The sequence below is a fragment of the Danio aesculapii genome, chromosome 19 (assembly GCF_903798145.1).
Source record: "Danio aesculapii chromosome 19, fDanAes4.1, whole genome shotgun sequence".
NCBI lineage: Eukaryota > Metazoa > Chordata > Actinopteri > Cypriniformes > Danionidae > Danio > Danio aesculapii.
In genome coordinates this window covers 37642117-37658059 of record NC_079453.1, presented here as the reverse complement: position 1 = coordinate 37658059, position 15943 = coordinate 37642117, and the positions used below count along the sequence as shown (strand labels likewise).

At 36.2% G+C, this 15943-nt stretch overlaps 1 protein-coding gene across 1 annotated transcript in view; it reads left to right on the top strand.

Annotated features, from left to right (window-relative positions):
* Window positions 1-15943, top strand: part of csmd2 (CUB and Sushi multiple domains 2) — a 543350-nt gene that overhangs the window by 459047 nt on the left and 68360 nt on the right. The window contains exons 49-50 of the mRNA XM_056479194.1: window positions 1412-1558; window positions 14083-14271. Coding sequence (XP_056335169.1) covers window positions 1412-1558; window positions 14083-14271 — 336 coding nt within the window. The remainder of the gene's footprint in view (window positions 1-1411; window positions 1559-14082; window positions 14272-15943) is intronic.

Below are 15943 nucleotides of genomic sequence, written 5' to 3'. Positions count from 1 at the left end.
AGTTGGTGCTACTTTGTATTATGGTGAATGCAGTAGGTGACTGTATTATCATCAATAACATTACTTGTCGAGGACAAAAGTCTTCGCTGAGGCCAGCTTCCAGCCTCCGCCACTGAGACTGCAGCTCTGCACAAGACGTTTGGCCAGCGGAGAAATTAAAATGGTCGTGCCCAACTGAGCCTGGTTTCTCTCAAGGTTTTTTTTTCTTCACTTCCGCCATTAGTGAAGGTTTTTTTCCCTCTCCGCTGTCGCCACTGGCTTGCATGGTTCGGGATCTGTAGAGCTGCGCATCGTTGGATTTGCCCTTCAATATTTGGACTCTCAGTAGTGATTATTAAACCACACTGAACTGAGCTAAACTGAACTGAACTTAAACACTACAAACTTAACTACACTGTTCCTATTTACTGTGACGTTTTTATGTGAAGCTGCTTTGACACAATCTACATTGTATAAGCGCTATACAAATAAAGGTGAATTGAATTGAATTGAAAAGTTCATAACATACAAAACTCTTACCTATGAAATGTTCTGCATCTGTGCTTTGTTTTCTTTGTTTGTTCATTACTGCACCCGTACACAGCACTAAAGTCCAGCATCTTCACATCTGGCACAGTGTCTTGACTAAGTGCAGTTGAATGACTTTTGTCCTGGGAGCACTGTACAAATGTGCCAGCGCTATTGACGCATGCTCAGGGTTCGTATGTGATATCTAGTGTATATATCTATGATATTAACAGAGGTATGACAGTGTTGAGGTGGTTCATGGACATGCTTTTTGTCCATGTAATTAAAAACCGTTAAACATCTTATTTTTTCTTGTATCTATTTCGATATTTGATGTGTTTTTTAATGTTGATTTGACTTCAAGTTGCCCGCTGGGTTTAAACAGGACTTTTTAAACTAATAAATTTTACTCTATACAATTTAATTTAAATTTAAAAACATACGCATTGCATTATTAATATAATAATTAATATTATATATATATATATATATTTTTTTTTTTTATGCTAAAGGGATAGTATTAAAGGGATAGCTGACCCAAGAGTAAAAATCCCCTCAACATTTCCTCACACTTATGTGATTTATGAATTCATTTCTTCTTTTTAATAGCAAATTCTGTTGGAAAAAAATACTGTTGGAAACCAGCAGCCATTGACTTCAGTAGTTGAAAGAAAAAATAAAATGAGAAAAACTCAAATGGGTTTGGAATAAATAGAGAGGGTGAGTAAAAGAGACAGAATTGTCATGTTTGGTTGAACTATCCCTTTAATTGCTAAGACCACATCTTATTAAAAGGTGTTTAACAGGTTTAATAAGTATATGTCTGGTCTGATGTGCAATAGTTTTGAATCAGTGATACGATATAAATACATATTGCAACTTCTCACTTTGCTTCATCCTGCAGGTCCGTCAAGACAGAGTCCACTGCTGATTTCTCTCAGTGGGAATTATTCTTCTCCTCTCAGCATCACAAGCTCTGCAAACAAGGTTTACCTGCACTGGTCCTTCGATCACACCTCCAGCCACAAGGGCTTTCGAATCCGCTACTCAGGTGAGCATCACAACACATCCTCATAACACACTAAATGTATTTTAAATTCATTGTTGTTAGTGGATCAGTGTTTGTATTGCATTCAGCGTTTTCTGTGCAATAACTGTCATTTAAAAATGCTAATTGGGGGAATCAGTTTAACAAATTGAACTGATTAATTGCATTTTTATTCAGATAAAATACGGACAAATCACCAGTCATATTAAATTAATGAATAAACGTTTTTAATTAGTTTAAGTAATTGTTCAAATGCTAGTTAATTAGCAATTCTAATGATTCTCTTTTATTCTCTGTGTTAGTGTTGTGCTGCATTTTTAAAATGGCAGCTGTCAGTTGCTTTTCTTCATGAAAAGTTCATGAAAGTTTGCTCTTAGTTTACTCACCCTCAGACTGTCTAATATGTAGATTCAGTTTTTTTGTTTTTACTTTAGAAGACATTAATGAAGATTTTTAGGTAAAACTGTAGTCGTTGGAGGTGCTTTATCTTCATTAGTCCTCACTGTATCATTAAGAGCCACAGATATGAATTTTGTTTTTGTGTGTGTGTTGTGTCTCTCTTTTTGTGTTTATACTTGTTTTTCGTAGGAGTAAGAGGACAAATTGTATAATAACATAGGTATGATAATGTTTTGGTGGTTTATGGCAGCCGATTCAAATGTTATCACTCGATTGAATGGGCGTTATCAGCTGATAGATATGAGCCAGTATGGGCCTTCTGCGCTTACTGGTATGCTCAGAAGGCTGTTATCATCCATCCACATGGTTTATCAGCTATAGATCACATACGGCTGCTGATTAACCACAAGAATTATTTATATTATTTATGAAATTTCCCATTTTTTTGTTTTATTAACGTCTACCCCTACCCCAACCCTAAACCCAACCATCACAGTAATATGAAAACAGATCCGGATTTGGAGTCTTCTCTATTAGTATAACTGCATAAACATGTGGATGGATGATAACAACCTTCTGAGATTACCAAAAGGCACAGAAGGCCCCTACTGGCCCATATCTATCAGCTGATAACCACTGATAATGTCCATTCAATCGAGGGATAACATTCGAAGTGGGAGTTTATGGGGATAAATTGGTATATTAACATAGATATGACAATGTTGAGGTGATTTATGAGGACATGCCTTTTACCTTTGTAATTAAAAATTGTTAAACATCATATTTAATGCGGACTTTTCACCTTCAAACCTTGCCACAGGTTTCTTGTGAGGGTTTAGGAGTAGGGTTGGGAAAGGTAATTCAATTGTTTGTTTTTTTTACAGCATAAAATACGTGGAGAGCCTCATAAGCCACCAAAACCAACATGTGTGTACTGCTAATTTGTGTAGTTCCCACAATTTGAGTTTGCTGATTGATTTAGACTCAGTACGTTGAAGTAATCCTAATGCAAGCAAAAGCAAAAACATTTTGTTCATGAATTGAATGATTTATGAACAAATGACTCCTTTGAGCTAATTCTTAACAAATCCGGGAAACACTCATAAGCCCATGAGTTATGGTTTTGGCTTCCAAACAGCAATCTAACAAATAAAATCTGACTCCCCGACTTGCCTGAATGTTTACGACAACTTACAGTCAAACACACGCGTTCACGAAACGACCAATTACGACTCCCTGCCGCAAAAACAGAATTGTGTAGAAACCGCTGCCACAAACTATCAAGCCCTGATTGTGGCATTTCATGAGCAATGGCGTAATTCGAAATGAGTTATTACCCCGTAAATATTTAAAAAGTTTCCGTATGCTCCTAATCATTAGTGTTTCAGAAGAATGACTAATCACCTCTTTGTCTGGCTCATCAGGGTCTTTTCCCTCTGCTTCAGCTTGTTTTGCTTTTTTCCACTCGCGCCTCGCATGATGGATTTTTGATATAGGGCTCAATGACAGTCTGGGTTACCAGCAGCAGCACACCTAGGCTTCCCTCCTCAATATGCTTTTCCTTCTGTAGAGATACCTTGGTGGGACGAAAACAGATGGCGGGACAGATTCAAAGCTTCATAGCGTTTTCTTTCTCAATCCATCTTTTATCTCCACAGGCTGTTCCTTCATCAAGTGTAGCAGGTCCTTGCACTTTATCTTTTGTTTCTCTTTCATTTTAGTCCTTGACCTTTTCTTTCTGTTTGAAGCACTAAATGACTGGCTTATCGCTGGGTTATTTAGGTTGAAATCAACATAAATAACCTACAGCATCGTATGATATAAAGTGGGGGAAATAAGTATTCAACATGTCAGAATTTTTCTCAGAAAACATATTTCTGAAGGTGCTGTCGACTTGAAATGTTCACCAAATCTTTATGACAACTAAAGAAGTACATACATGAAAAGAAAACAATATTAATTAGTTTACAAGTTAAGTTATGTGTAATAAAATGAAATGATGTACGTAAAAAGCATTGAACACATGAAGAAAGGGAGGTGTTGAAAGGTAGTGAAAGCTCAGACTGCAGCTAAAATTTCTCAGTAGTTCTTCAGCAACCCTCTGCACTTTGTTGTTGTTAATTAATGTTAGCTGCTTCAGTCCAACATCTACATTACCAGGATGATGAAGATGAAACCAGGGTGGACATTTCAGTAAGACGGTGATCCAAAACACAGCCAAGGAAACTCTCAAATGCTTTCAGAGAAAGAAAATCAAACTGTAGAATGGCCCAGCCAATCACCTGACTTGAATCCAATCAAAAATACAAAATAAAGATCAGTTTGGATAGACAAAACCCATTTGTGAAAATGCTTTGAAAACTCAATACACTCTAAGCAAGTTGACTACCCTTTCGTTATGTTCGTGGCTGTTTTGGCCCCATTGTCTTTCATTATAATATTTTTTATTGCAAAGCATTCTTGATCGTTGCTGGTTTTCGCTGTTCGCAAAAATAACATTTTTAAAGTTTACTGTTAATAGTAATAATAATACTATTAATAATAAATAAACTGAATAGTTATAATATAATAAATAGTAAAAATGATAATAAATATAAAAGCCAGAAATGTTTGCACGGGCATATTTAAAGGGTTAAGACAACCAACTGATGATCAACAGTAAACATTACATATTTTACCTCCCTCAAACAAGGAAAACCAGCAACAATCAAGAATGCTTGATTATATGCTGTCATGGCTTTGCAATCCAAAAATGTCTTTATAATGGAAGTCAGTGGGGTAAAAACAGACACGAAAATAACGAAAGGGTAGTAAATCTGAACAGTCCACAAGGGTTAAGTTAATTTGTGTGAAAGCTAAATATATTGTCAATAAACTAAAAAACAGACAATTTACAAACCTATGTTTTGTCGTCCTCCTCTCCCATCTGTCACACACTTATATAGATGGCCCATTATCCAGCTGATTATGCAGGCCTTTGCCGTTTCAGGTGTAAATCACAGCAATAGTAATGATAGTTCTCACCTCCTCCCATAGACCCTTTCTAATCAAAGCATCTAAGAAAATTGTATTTAATATATTGTTTCCTGTAAGCAACTAAAAATCATTTTAAAGCAAAATCTCTAGGCTACTAGTTCCAGTTATTAAAAGTAAAATATTCTGCAAAAAAAATATTCTGTGTGTTTCATGGAGGTATTTCAGTGACTTCAAAATGTTCTTTTTTCACCGATTCCGCATAAATGTTTGTTTCTCAAAAACAAAAAAGCATATACATAAATGTTGCCTATATATTATTGTTGCTCAGTCTGTGCTGTTTATAGTGGTATTAAACTTTAGCCACTTATATGTTTATAAAAAATGAAAAAAGCTCAAATTTTAGGGCAGGTCAGAACTTCTCCTGGCCCCCAAACCTAACATAGGCTCATTGTAAAAAAACTTAGCCCTGCATACATTACTGGATATCTCGAATTATGCAGCCAGAAGTACGTATGGCTGCATTTCGTCTACGGGGTCTTACTAGCTGACTGCTAACTTCAGTATGGACGACTTTGCCGCTGTTACCAGTTTGTCCAGTAGCTCGCCATGTACATCGGCAGACTTGAGACGCAGCAGAGAGAAGTTGACCACAACGACGGGGTTCGAGTTCAATCAGTGTTTTTGAAAACATTATTGGTTGGGTTTAGGGAAATGGGAGTGTGGGTCAGTCGATCAGCCAGTCAGTCAGTCGACAGCGGCCTCTGGTGGATTAACGCAAGAGCAGCAGGCACAAATGGCACTCACTAGAGAAACTCGAGATCTCAAAAATGTACACAGCCGTCTCTGGTGGAATTAACAAAAGCAAAAACTGAAAAAAATGTACGTCCTGGGACATATTTGGCACTCTCCAGAAATGTATATAGCGGTATGTTTTTAGAATGAGCCTGGGTTCCTCAAAACACCCTAATGCTGATAACACACAGGGCAACCTTTGGGCGATGTTGCCGGACAATTTTGCAGAGCGATGTTGCTTGACTACTTTTCTATTAAGAATGGGCAACAGTATTGTATCTGTAACCCATTTCTCTAATTAGTTATCCTGTGTCCCACGTGGTTGCCCATTTATAACATCATATCCCAAAGTTGCCTTGCCACATTGCTCTAAACGTTGCCCTTATATCATCAACATAAGACCCCAGATGGTTAAATTAAAAGGATCTTGGGTCATTGTCAGGTTGAAAACTGCAGCAAAATTTCATTTGAGTTTACATTTCCACAATACAAACTTCTCCTAAAACCCCACATCTGTGGTTTACAGTCAATCGCAGTCTTTTTTTAGCCATTTGGAGGACATTTATCATATGAGCTTTCTGATGCACAAAACAAAACCGGTTTGCAGCACTCTAAGCCATTTAAAGCATTAGTGGAGGTTTTATTCATAGTTTTACTGCAGGTATGTGATGTGTAAATGTACGGATTTGTCCATTATCTATAATCTCCACTGTCAGCGCTAATGGATGAAAGGCTGGGAACGTTTTATGTCTCAGTGGTTTGAACATTAGAAAGATTTGTGTCTTGTAAAATTTGAGGGTTGCCCTTGCGTTTACTGTGTGATTCTATATTTATTTATTTGTTTTTGTCCTAGAGCGGGTGAGCTTTTACTGCTTTTAACATTTTTCTGTAAAAAGCTAAAGTCCGATAAAATGGCTAGATAAGTGCTGTTTTCTCTTCTTTGTTGATGTTTTCCTGTTGACTCTAATTCTTTCTTTTTTTTTAACATCAAGGTCAAATCTTTTCAGGCATATTTGTGAAAAAAAGATCACAGTTCAACCCCAAAATATTATGATGCCTTACTTTTGAATACTTGCTTCCATCACTATCCTTCAAACCAGCAGGTTTTATCCATTTGGTAGTTAATTTAAAAGGTAATGAAATGTAAATATTTCTATTTTAATGAAGACAGGTCAGATTTTTTTTTAATTTTTGCACAAATTAAATCTTATCTATCAGGCTAACAATTATGTCACATTATTTAACCTATATTTTGACTATTTATAATGCTTTCTAATGTGGCCACCACAATTGTTCATTTGTAATCTACACTCACCGGTCACTTTATTTGGTACACCTGTCAAACTGCTCGTTAATGCAAATCAGCCAATCACATGGCAGCAACTCAATGCATTTAGGCATGTAGACATGGTCAAGACGATCTGCTGCAGTTCAAACTGAGCATTTGAATGAGGAAGAAAGGAGATTTAAGTGACTTTGAACATGGCATGGTTGTTGGTGCCAGACGGGCTGGTCTGAGTATTTCAGAAATTGCTGATCTACTGGAATTTTCATGCACTACCATCTCTAGAGTTTACAGAGAATCATCTGAAAAGGAGAAAATATCCAGTCAGGATATTTTTGGTTCTTTGGGCGCAAAATGCTTTGTTGATGCCAGAGGTCAGAGGAGAATGGCCAGACTGGTTCGAGCTGATAGAAAGGCAACAGTCATTTAAATAACCACTCGTTACAAGCGAGGTATGCAGAAGAGCATCTCTGAATGCGCAACACATCAAACCTTGAGGCAGATGGGCTACAGCAGCAGAAGACCACACTGGGTGCCACTCCTGTCAGCTAAGAACAGGAAACTGAGGCTACAAATCACACAGGCAATCACACAAAAATGTTGCCTGGTCTGATGAGTCTTGATTTCTGCTATGACATTCAGATGTTAGGGTCAGAATTTGGCATCAACAACATGAAAGCATCAATCCATCCTGCCTTGTATCAACATTTATGTTGAGGTAAACAGAGATTTACATCATGGATGTGCAGCAGACAAATCTGCAGCAACTGCCTGATACTATCATGTCAATATGGACCAAAATCTCTGAGGAGTATTTCCAAAACCATGATGAATCTATACCACGAAGGATTAAGTCAGTTCTGATTGCAAAAGGGGTCCAACCTGTTACTAGTAAGGTGTATCCGATAAACTGGCCGGTGAGTGTATTTTCTTTATTCTACACTTAAAAACATCAAAAAGTAACAGTCAAATACACATAACTATTTAATACAAAATCTGTTTTATGTAAATGCTGTTCATTTTAACCCAAGAAAGCCCTGCATCTTGAACAATTTAAGCTATATTTTGACTATTTATTATGCTTTCTTATTTTTATTATACATTTGTAATATATTTTTTCTATTCTGCAATTTAAAACATCAACAATTGACAGTGAAATACACCTATCAGATATTTTTTTAAATGCTATTTTATATATATGCTGCTAGAGCTGCACAATATATCGTTTGAGCATCGATATCGCAATGTGTGCATCCACAGTAGTCACATCGCAATGTGTGTAATGTTGAGTCAAGAAAATAGACGGTCAATAATCCACAGGTCAAAACACATGAGATTTGTGGAGACACTGCAGAATTTTACCATTATAGAGTGAAGGTTTATAATTTCTGTGTGTTTTTAAGACCTATGTGAACATTTTAAGAGTTTATAGCATTTTAAGAGAACATAAAAAGCATAAAAAATACATTTGATTGATTTATTTATATAATGAGGACTATGCAAATCTCTTTTACATTTGATAATTCTATTTCTGTACCCCAAAGATTGTTAGACACTCCCCAGATAACCATAAAGCACTGTTTGTTTCACTTTAACATTTGCTCCATTATGTTTATATATATAACTGTAAGTTGTTTATTATATGTTTATATACATTACATAAACTAAATTTATATTTCACTCTCATACAAATCATCCCAATCAATCTAAAGTAATGACTTTCCAAATAGAGCTATTTAAGTTATGCAGTGAAATTGTACAATATATATTGCAGGGGGAAAAATCATTTCAATGTCAAAATTGTCCAATATCGTGCAACCCTAAATGCTGCTCATTAGGACCCAAGGAACCCCTGCATCTTGAAAAACAGCATTATCATAGATCTAGGTTGTTATGAAGTATGAAGAGTTCAGATACAAAAGCCGCTAAACGTCACTTCCGCCAAAAATTAGATAATGACATTAAGTGAATGCTTTAGGCATGTAGTACATTCAACAAATAGATTTGCTTCAATACATCTAAATCGCAGCGTCAGCCTATCCAGAAATAACAGTTTGTTGGCAAAAGCTTCTAAACGCCACTTGCCTTTGACAGCAAATGCCGCTATATATTGAGAACCAATCAAAAGGCACGAATCAAATCATATGTTTTCACTGTAGCAGCACACTGAAATGCCGGCTTTTAGGAGGAGACTGTTTTATTCCGCTTTCGATTTTGATTTTAAAAGATGGAGTTTGATGAACTGGATGAGCCTGTGCCACTGTCAGTGAATGGCAAATGAAAACATCCATTACCTCAAAACTCATTATCAGAAAAAGAAAAGATACTGTACAGTCGGAAGTGTAGCATGCATTTATAATGTTTTTGCGCAGTGACGCTACTTTGAATGAGTGCAATTTACTATACAATAAATGGCAACTGCTTTTCACGAAAGACAAAGTTAAGATACCGTTCTTTTATCCCAGGTGGATGCTATGAGAATAAAGACCTTGAGTATGGTGAGAATGAATGAATGACAGCTTCTAAAAGTGTCTAAAAGACTCCCCCTTTTGCCCAGTAGACTTACCTTGTGTTTTATAAATATAATATATAAAACTATACATTATTTGTATTACTTCATAATACCTATACGTCTGATAAGCTTTTTATAGTAATGGACAATGCACAGACATTGTTTCATAATGTTTTACACTACATTATTTGAATCTACCTAGCTTAGTTTACAATGTTTGCAATGCTTACATTATTCTACTTACATTAAATCTAAATCCCAAATATCAGAAATGACAACAGATTGTTAAGATTTAATAAATGCCAAATTAAATGTTATTGATTAATGCATTTGCTTGACAGATTTCATTCATTCATTTTCCTTTTGCTTTTTCCCTGGTTTATCATAGTGGAATGAACCGCCACTTACTGTACTTGACAGATTTATGTATTTTTAATTTTAGGTGGCTCATGTAATGTGTTTTATGTTTGGTAAAATAATTTCTATTGCATCTTTAGTGATTTGTCAAATAATTACAATGTCTTGTCCCAATAGGTGGATTTAGAGGGTTTTGCAAAAAAGGCACAAGTGGATTTAGCTGGTTTTGATGCAAAAGAAAATCTACCTTGTTAAAAACCAAAGATTTGTATAAATGTAACATTTATGAAAAAAGTTATTTCATGTACTAGATAACAACCTTTTTATTACCTATAAAATGAAACTTCAGAACCTAATCAGAGGAGCCTGATAGAAAATGCTCATTTACAAGAAAAGAGGTCTGATGGATTTAGAGGGTTTTGCATCTGAACTCTTCATATGTTTGTTCATGTATGTTTCCGTAGTCCTGTGCCATCAATGAAGTGTTTTAAAGTGCCTTTAATGTAGCTACAGTTAACGGCTGTTGAGCTTTTGAAAAACACTTCTCATGACCCCTCTGCTGCTTTTCACTTTATTGCCGTTTATTGCCGTCTAGCTGTTTTCAATGCCAGAATGCGTCCTGTGTGAGTGCTCCCTTATTCTCCAGAAGGAAATTACCACTGCCACACATTGTGTTAAACTGAAATAAGCATTGTTTTAATGGAATTTAAATGGAAGTTGGGTAAAAGCTTGTTCATCTAATCCCGTCACTGCCAATACAAGGGCACATACATAAGCGACTGCTTACACTGCAAAAAAAAAAAAGTCTGTTTCTTAATCAGTCTTTTTGTCTTATTCTTCATACAGTGCATCTAGAAAGCATCATGAATTCATTCCCTGCACACTTTGGCTTTTCAAGTTAACTTTTCCTTCTTTAATGACAACAAAACTACAGGTTACTCTTTTCTTCTTCCATTTTCCACCCTCACTTCTATGACATATTCCCATTTCCCCCCAGAAACGTTCACTAATCTTACTTTAATTAACTCAAGGTAATTAAATAGTCTTGGGGGGAAATTTCCGGAAGCCCTTGAATTGCGGGCAACAAGCCAAACCTGTTTACCTGTATCACTGAAGGATGATAGGAACATGTGAACTTGTGAAACAGATATGCCTGTAATGCGGTCATAGCGATTAATAATGCGACAAATTGCATTCCTGCCCCATTTGCTCCTAATTTCCTCCACGCCGCCTTTTACATCATCTTGGTTTCATTACCGTCATCCTTTTTCTTCTTTGAGAACTAAGATCTGATCTCAGGCCACAGGATGAAAAAACTAAATGTCCTGGATTGCGTATGTCAAACAGCATAACTTTGCATAATGGTATTTTATTTGTTGTATCGTTTAGACGAACACAATGTAAACAAAACGATTGATTTTTTATTGTTATATATATATCCATCATTTATGACCTTCCACAAGTTCCAACAGTTCAATAGCGTGCATCTTTTTTAATCAGTCCGCTGCCAGAAGGCTGCATTAATATGTGCTATTTTCCAGTAAACAGGATGAGGAATCGAAAAGCAATAAAGGAGCAGCAGGTTTCACAGACGGATGTGTTTTTGATTTGTGGCTGTGTTTACATTTGCGCTTACTGTTTATTTTGATGTTCAGCTTTAGATATTCTGTTGACTGTAAGGTCACATTTACACTGTAGAAAATAGTTTAAAGAGGGCATCACGGTGGCGCAGTGGGTAGCACAATCGCCTCACAGCAAGAAGGTCACTGGTTCGAGCTTTGACTAGGTCAGTTGGCTTTCTAGTGTTGAGTTTGTATGTTCTCCCCATGTTTGCATGGGTTTCCTCTGGGTGCTCCGGTTTCCCCCACAGTCCCCCACAATTGGGTAAGCTAAAAAATTGTTCGTAGTGTATGAGTGTGAATGAAAGTGAATGGATGTTTCCCAGTGATGGGTTGCATCTGGAAAGACATCTGCTGCATAAAAATATGCTGGATAAGTTGTCGGTTTACTCCGCTGTGGTGACCCCTGAAGAATTAGTTTACATCCACCTATTTGCTTATTTTGGAATATCATATCAAAAAATGCTTAATGGGTGTCATGGTGGTGCAGTGGGTAGCACAGTTGCCTCACAGCAAGAAGGTCACTAGTTCAAGCCCCAGCTGGATCAGTTGGCAGTTCTGTGTGGAGTTTGAATATTCTCCCCATGTTGGCATGTTGAATATTCTCTGGTTTCCCCTATAGTCTAAAGACATGCGCTATAGGTGAATTGAATAAGCTAAATTGGCTGTAGTATAAGTATGTGAACGCAAGAGTGTATGGATGTTTCCCAGTGTTGGGTTGCGGCTGTAAGGGCACGTTGTCTTTTATTTCTTCAATTCCAAAACGAGTCCTCTTTGCACTTAAAAAGTTTACAATAAAGTGTGTTAACAAATTTTAAATGATTAATGAAGGACTTATAATGCTTTGACTTATTGTTTAATATCACTTACAAGCACAGTAGCATATTTAAAGCTGCTGTAAATTTTTTTTCTGTAAATTTTTAAATTTTCTTTGCGCCCCCTGACGGCTTTTTCACAAACTGCGGTCCTACACTAAAAACAGAGCAGCAGTTATTTCAAACGGCGGCGGTATAAGGCACGGCGGTAATAGTCACTTTGAACTCTCACCTACTGTATGCTGGATAAATTGGCAGTTCATTCCGCTGTGGCGACCCCTGAATAATAAAGGGACTAAGCTGAAAAGAAAATGAATGAATGAATGAAAATGCTTAACAGAAACTAAGATGTGGGAATATTTTGAAAATGCTCTGAAAAAAGTATGCCCACAACTAAGTAGGATAAACATTTTAACGCATAAAAAAACTATGCATAACTGCATAAACTATGATGGAAACACATGTATTGAAAAATGTAATACAAGGATGCGCATTAAAAAAGTTATGTGATTTTGTTTTTAAAGATCATAACAAAAATGGGTGTGATGGGATGACATTAATTGATAAACCTGCAACCACATTGCAAAACATCTGAACAACATAGGCTCATTCTGAAAACGTAGTCCTATATACATTTCTGGAGATCACGAATTATGTAGCCAGAAGTACGTATGGCTGCATTTGTCTTTAAAAGGAACGCTACGGGGCGGTATGACAACGTTCCTTTTCTTGCTTACCAGCTGGCCGCTTACCTCCATATGGACAGCTTACCCGCTGTTACTAGTTTGTCCAGTAGCTTGACACAAATTTAAACAAATTAAGGCCCTTAAAAAGAATTAAATATCTTAAATGCTGTTTTACATTAAATTTGGAATACTTTTTGATTATACAATATATGTTTTATGCTAAAGTTTGCCTGAATTTAATCTGTGAACATTGGGTCGTTTATGTAATTGATGAACTCCTGCTAGATTTGACATAATAGCATTAACATGACCTTATACTTCACGTATGAGCGAGCACAGCAATTGGAATATTTTCAGCGCAAGGCTTTTACTTTTATTCACTTTCGTTGATTTTAGAAGTTAAAAAGAGCTCTTTTTTCTGCTTCATGTTGCAAACTGATCTTTTCTTATTATAGTATACTACTTTTTTAGTATAGTAATGAACACACTTGTTTGTAGAGCAAGTAGTTTGGCTGTTTGCTGCTGTTTATTATTCCTAAATATTTCTCTCATAACCAACTAAATCGGAAGTACTAAAAATATCGCAAAAACTGGCACACTTCCACATCGAAGAATAAGGTCACTAGGCGGCATCTGCTGGAGTAGCATTTTTATTTAGTGTATTCGAATAATGTCTTCGTTAAAGATTATTTTTAGTGCAGTCAGTATTTAAGAAATTTACGAAGAGTATTTAAGACATATTTAATTAAATTAAAATGTCACCAGTTGAGACCTAAAGTGGCAGTGAGGTCTTAAAATGTAAGGAAAGAGTCTTTAAAAGGTCTTAAAAGGTATTGCACCTCACTCTGTTACCTTTATATACCTTGTTGGATGGAAACATTGATTCTCAATTCTCATTTATAGATGTTGAAACAATTCAAAGACATACTGACCCTGAAATGGTGCAATAATCAACATATGCAATGGTTGAATACGAAACCATACAATGTTCTGCTTTCCACAGCGTCTCAAAAGGTCATTGTTTTCGTAAACATTCCTAGTAGTTTTAAGTAAACAACATAAACGTTTTCTTTACATATTCCACAGCGGCATACTGCAGTTCTCCAGATCCTCCTGTCAACGGCTCACTGCACAGCCAGACTGGTACGAAATTGGGCAGTACCTTGCGCTTCAACTGTGACCGAGGCTTCAACCTGATCGGCCAAACCACAGCCACCTGCTCCCGCACCCCGCAGGGCATCTACCAATGGAACGCTCCAGTGCCACTTTGCCAAGGTGAGTCTGAAAATCTTGTCGAAAAACACCTTGGACAAAGTCTGGAGGCGATTATCTGCTTCTGAACTCTGTCTGAGAAAGGCCGGCGCCGCCGTGGCTAATTCCGTATTCCATCAATGTTTAGGGCTTGGCTGCATCTGTCAGATTGCTCATCACAATAAATGGGTTAGCCAGGAGCCATAGCTGCGAGACTATTGCTAATGTGCTGTCCGAGGGGAGAGACTCCTCAGAAAGAAGCAGTTATCATCCACTAAAGCAGGGCCCTCCACGGGGTCTGCAGTTTTGCTCTCTCAGAAGTGCTGCATTTTATCACCACTTTCTTGAGTAACAAAGGCCTCACCTGTGAGAGGAGCTGGATATCTATTTGACATGGACGCTATGAGATGCTTTGGGCCCAGAGCCTTCCAGCCTTCCTTCTGCTCTGTTGAACACTGAAAGGTCTAGGAAAGTGGGGTATAGTTGACCAAGGGCTGATTGAAAGTAGCATGCATATTAAGGGGCTGTTTGCATGACAACGTCTTACGCTAATATGGGAATTTATTATGCATTTTGCCTGTTTGTTTACATAACGATGTTTTTGGGACTGAAATCACACACAACTGAAAACTGGTTACAAATTAAAAGTTTTTTAAGATGCTGTCATTGTCGTATCTGTATAAACCATGGTTATTTTAAGAAATAAAAACAAAAACTATGACTAAAACATTTTCGTTAATTGAAAAAAAAATTATAATTTTACAATAAATTAAAAATTAAAACTAACAGCAGTCACTGAAAAACTGAAATGAATTAATAATAATCATTTTCATATTTAATAAGCACTCATTCTGTGGCTTAAAATCTGGCATGTGGCTGTTTTGAATTGCATGTAGATGGTGCTTTTACATGACAAATAGTAAATCAATTTAACGACAAACATTATCTTTAATATGAAGAAGTTTGTCTTATTTTTTCTTAGTTCAGTGATCGTTATTTTTGTATTTTTATTACTAAGAGGTTTGGTAAAGATTTAATGTAAATTGCACAAATATTAAACTTTGCTCTGGGTGACACTGGATTTGTTCAGTTAACTGTTAAATTACTAAAACTGAAACTAAATATAAAAAACTAAATAGATGTGTTCACAAAATAAAAACATTTTGACACAAAAATATGGTTTGTTTTCAGACATAATGAGTTTTTTCTTCAATAATCTGCCAATAAAGTAAGCAATAAAATCTTATTTTAAAGCTAAAATTTGGTGAATTGGCAGATAATTTCACTCGTTTAAAAGAAAAATCGTTTGATTTTCACTTCATATTTCTGAAAACAAGATAATTTTCTTAGTTTTTCATAGAATGTGCCAGCTGACCAAGGACTGATTGAAAGTCGAGTAGCGTGTATATTAAGGGGCCATTTACATGACAACGTCTTACGCAAATAAGGGAATTTTTTATGCATTTTGCCTGTTTGTTTACATAACAACAACGTTTTTGGGACAAAAAATGCTGACAAATGAAAACTGGTTAAAAGCGGATGTTTTTTAAATGCCGCTGTTGTCTTGTCTGTATAAACCAAGGTTACTTTATTAAACAAAACTAAAACATTTACTAAAACATTTTCATTAAATGATGTATTTATATATATATTTTACTACAATAAATTAAAAACTGCATTTTACCTGTTTGTTTAC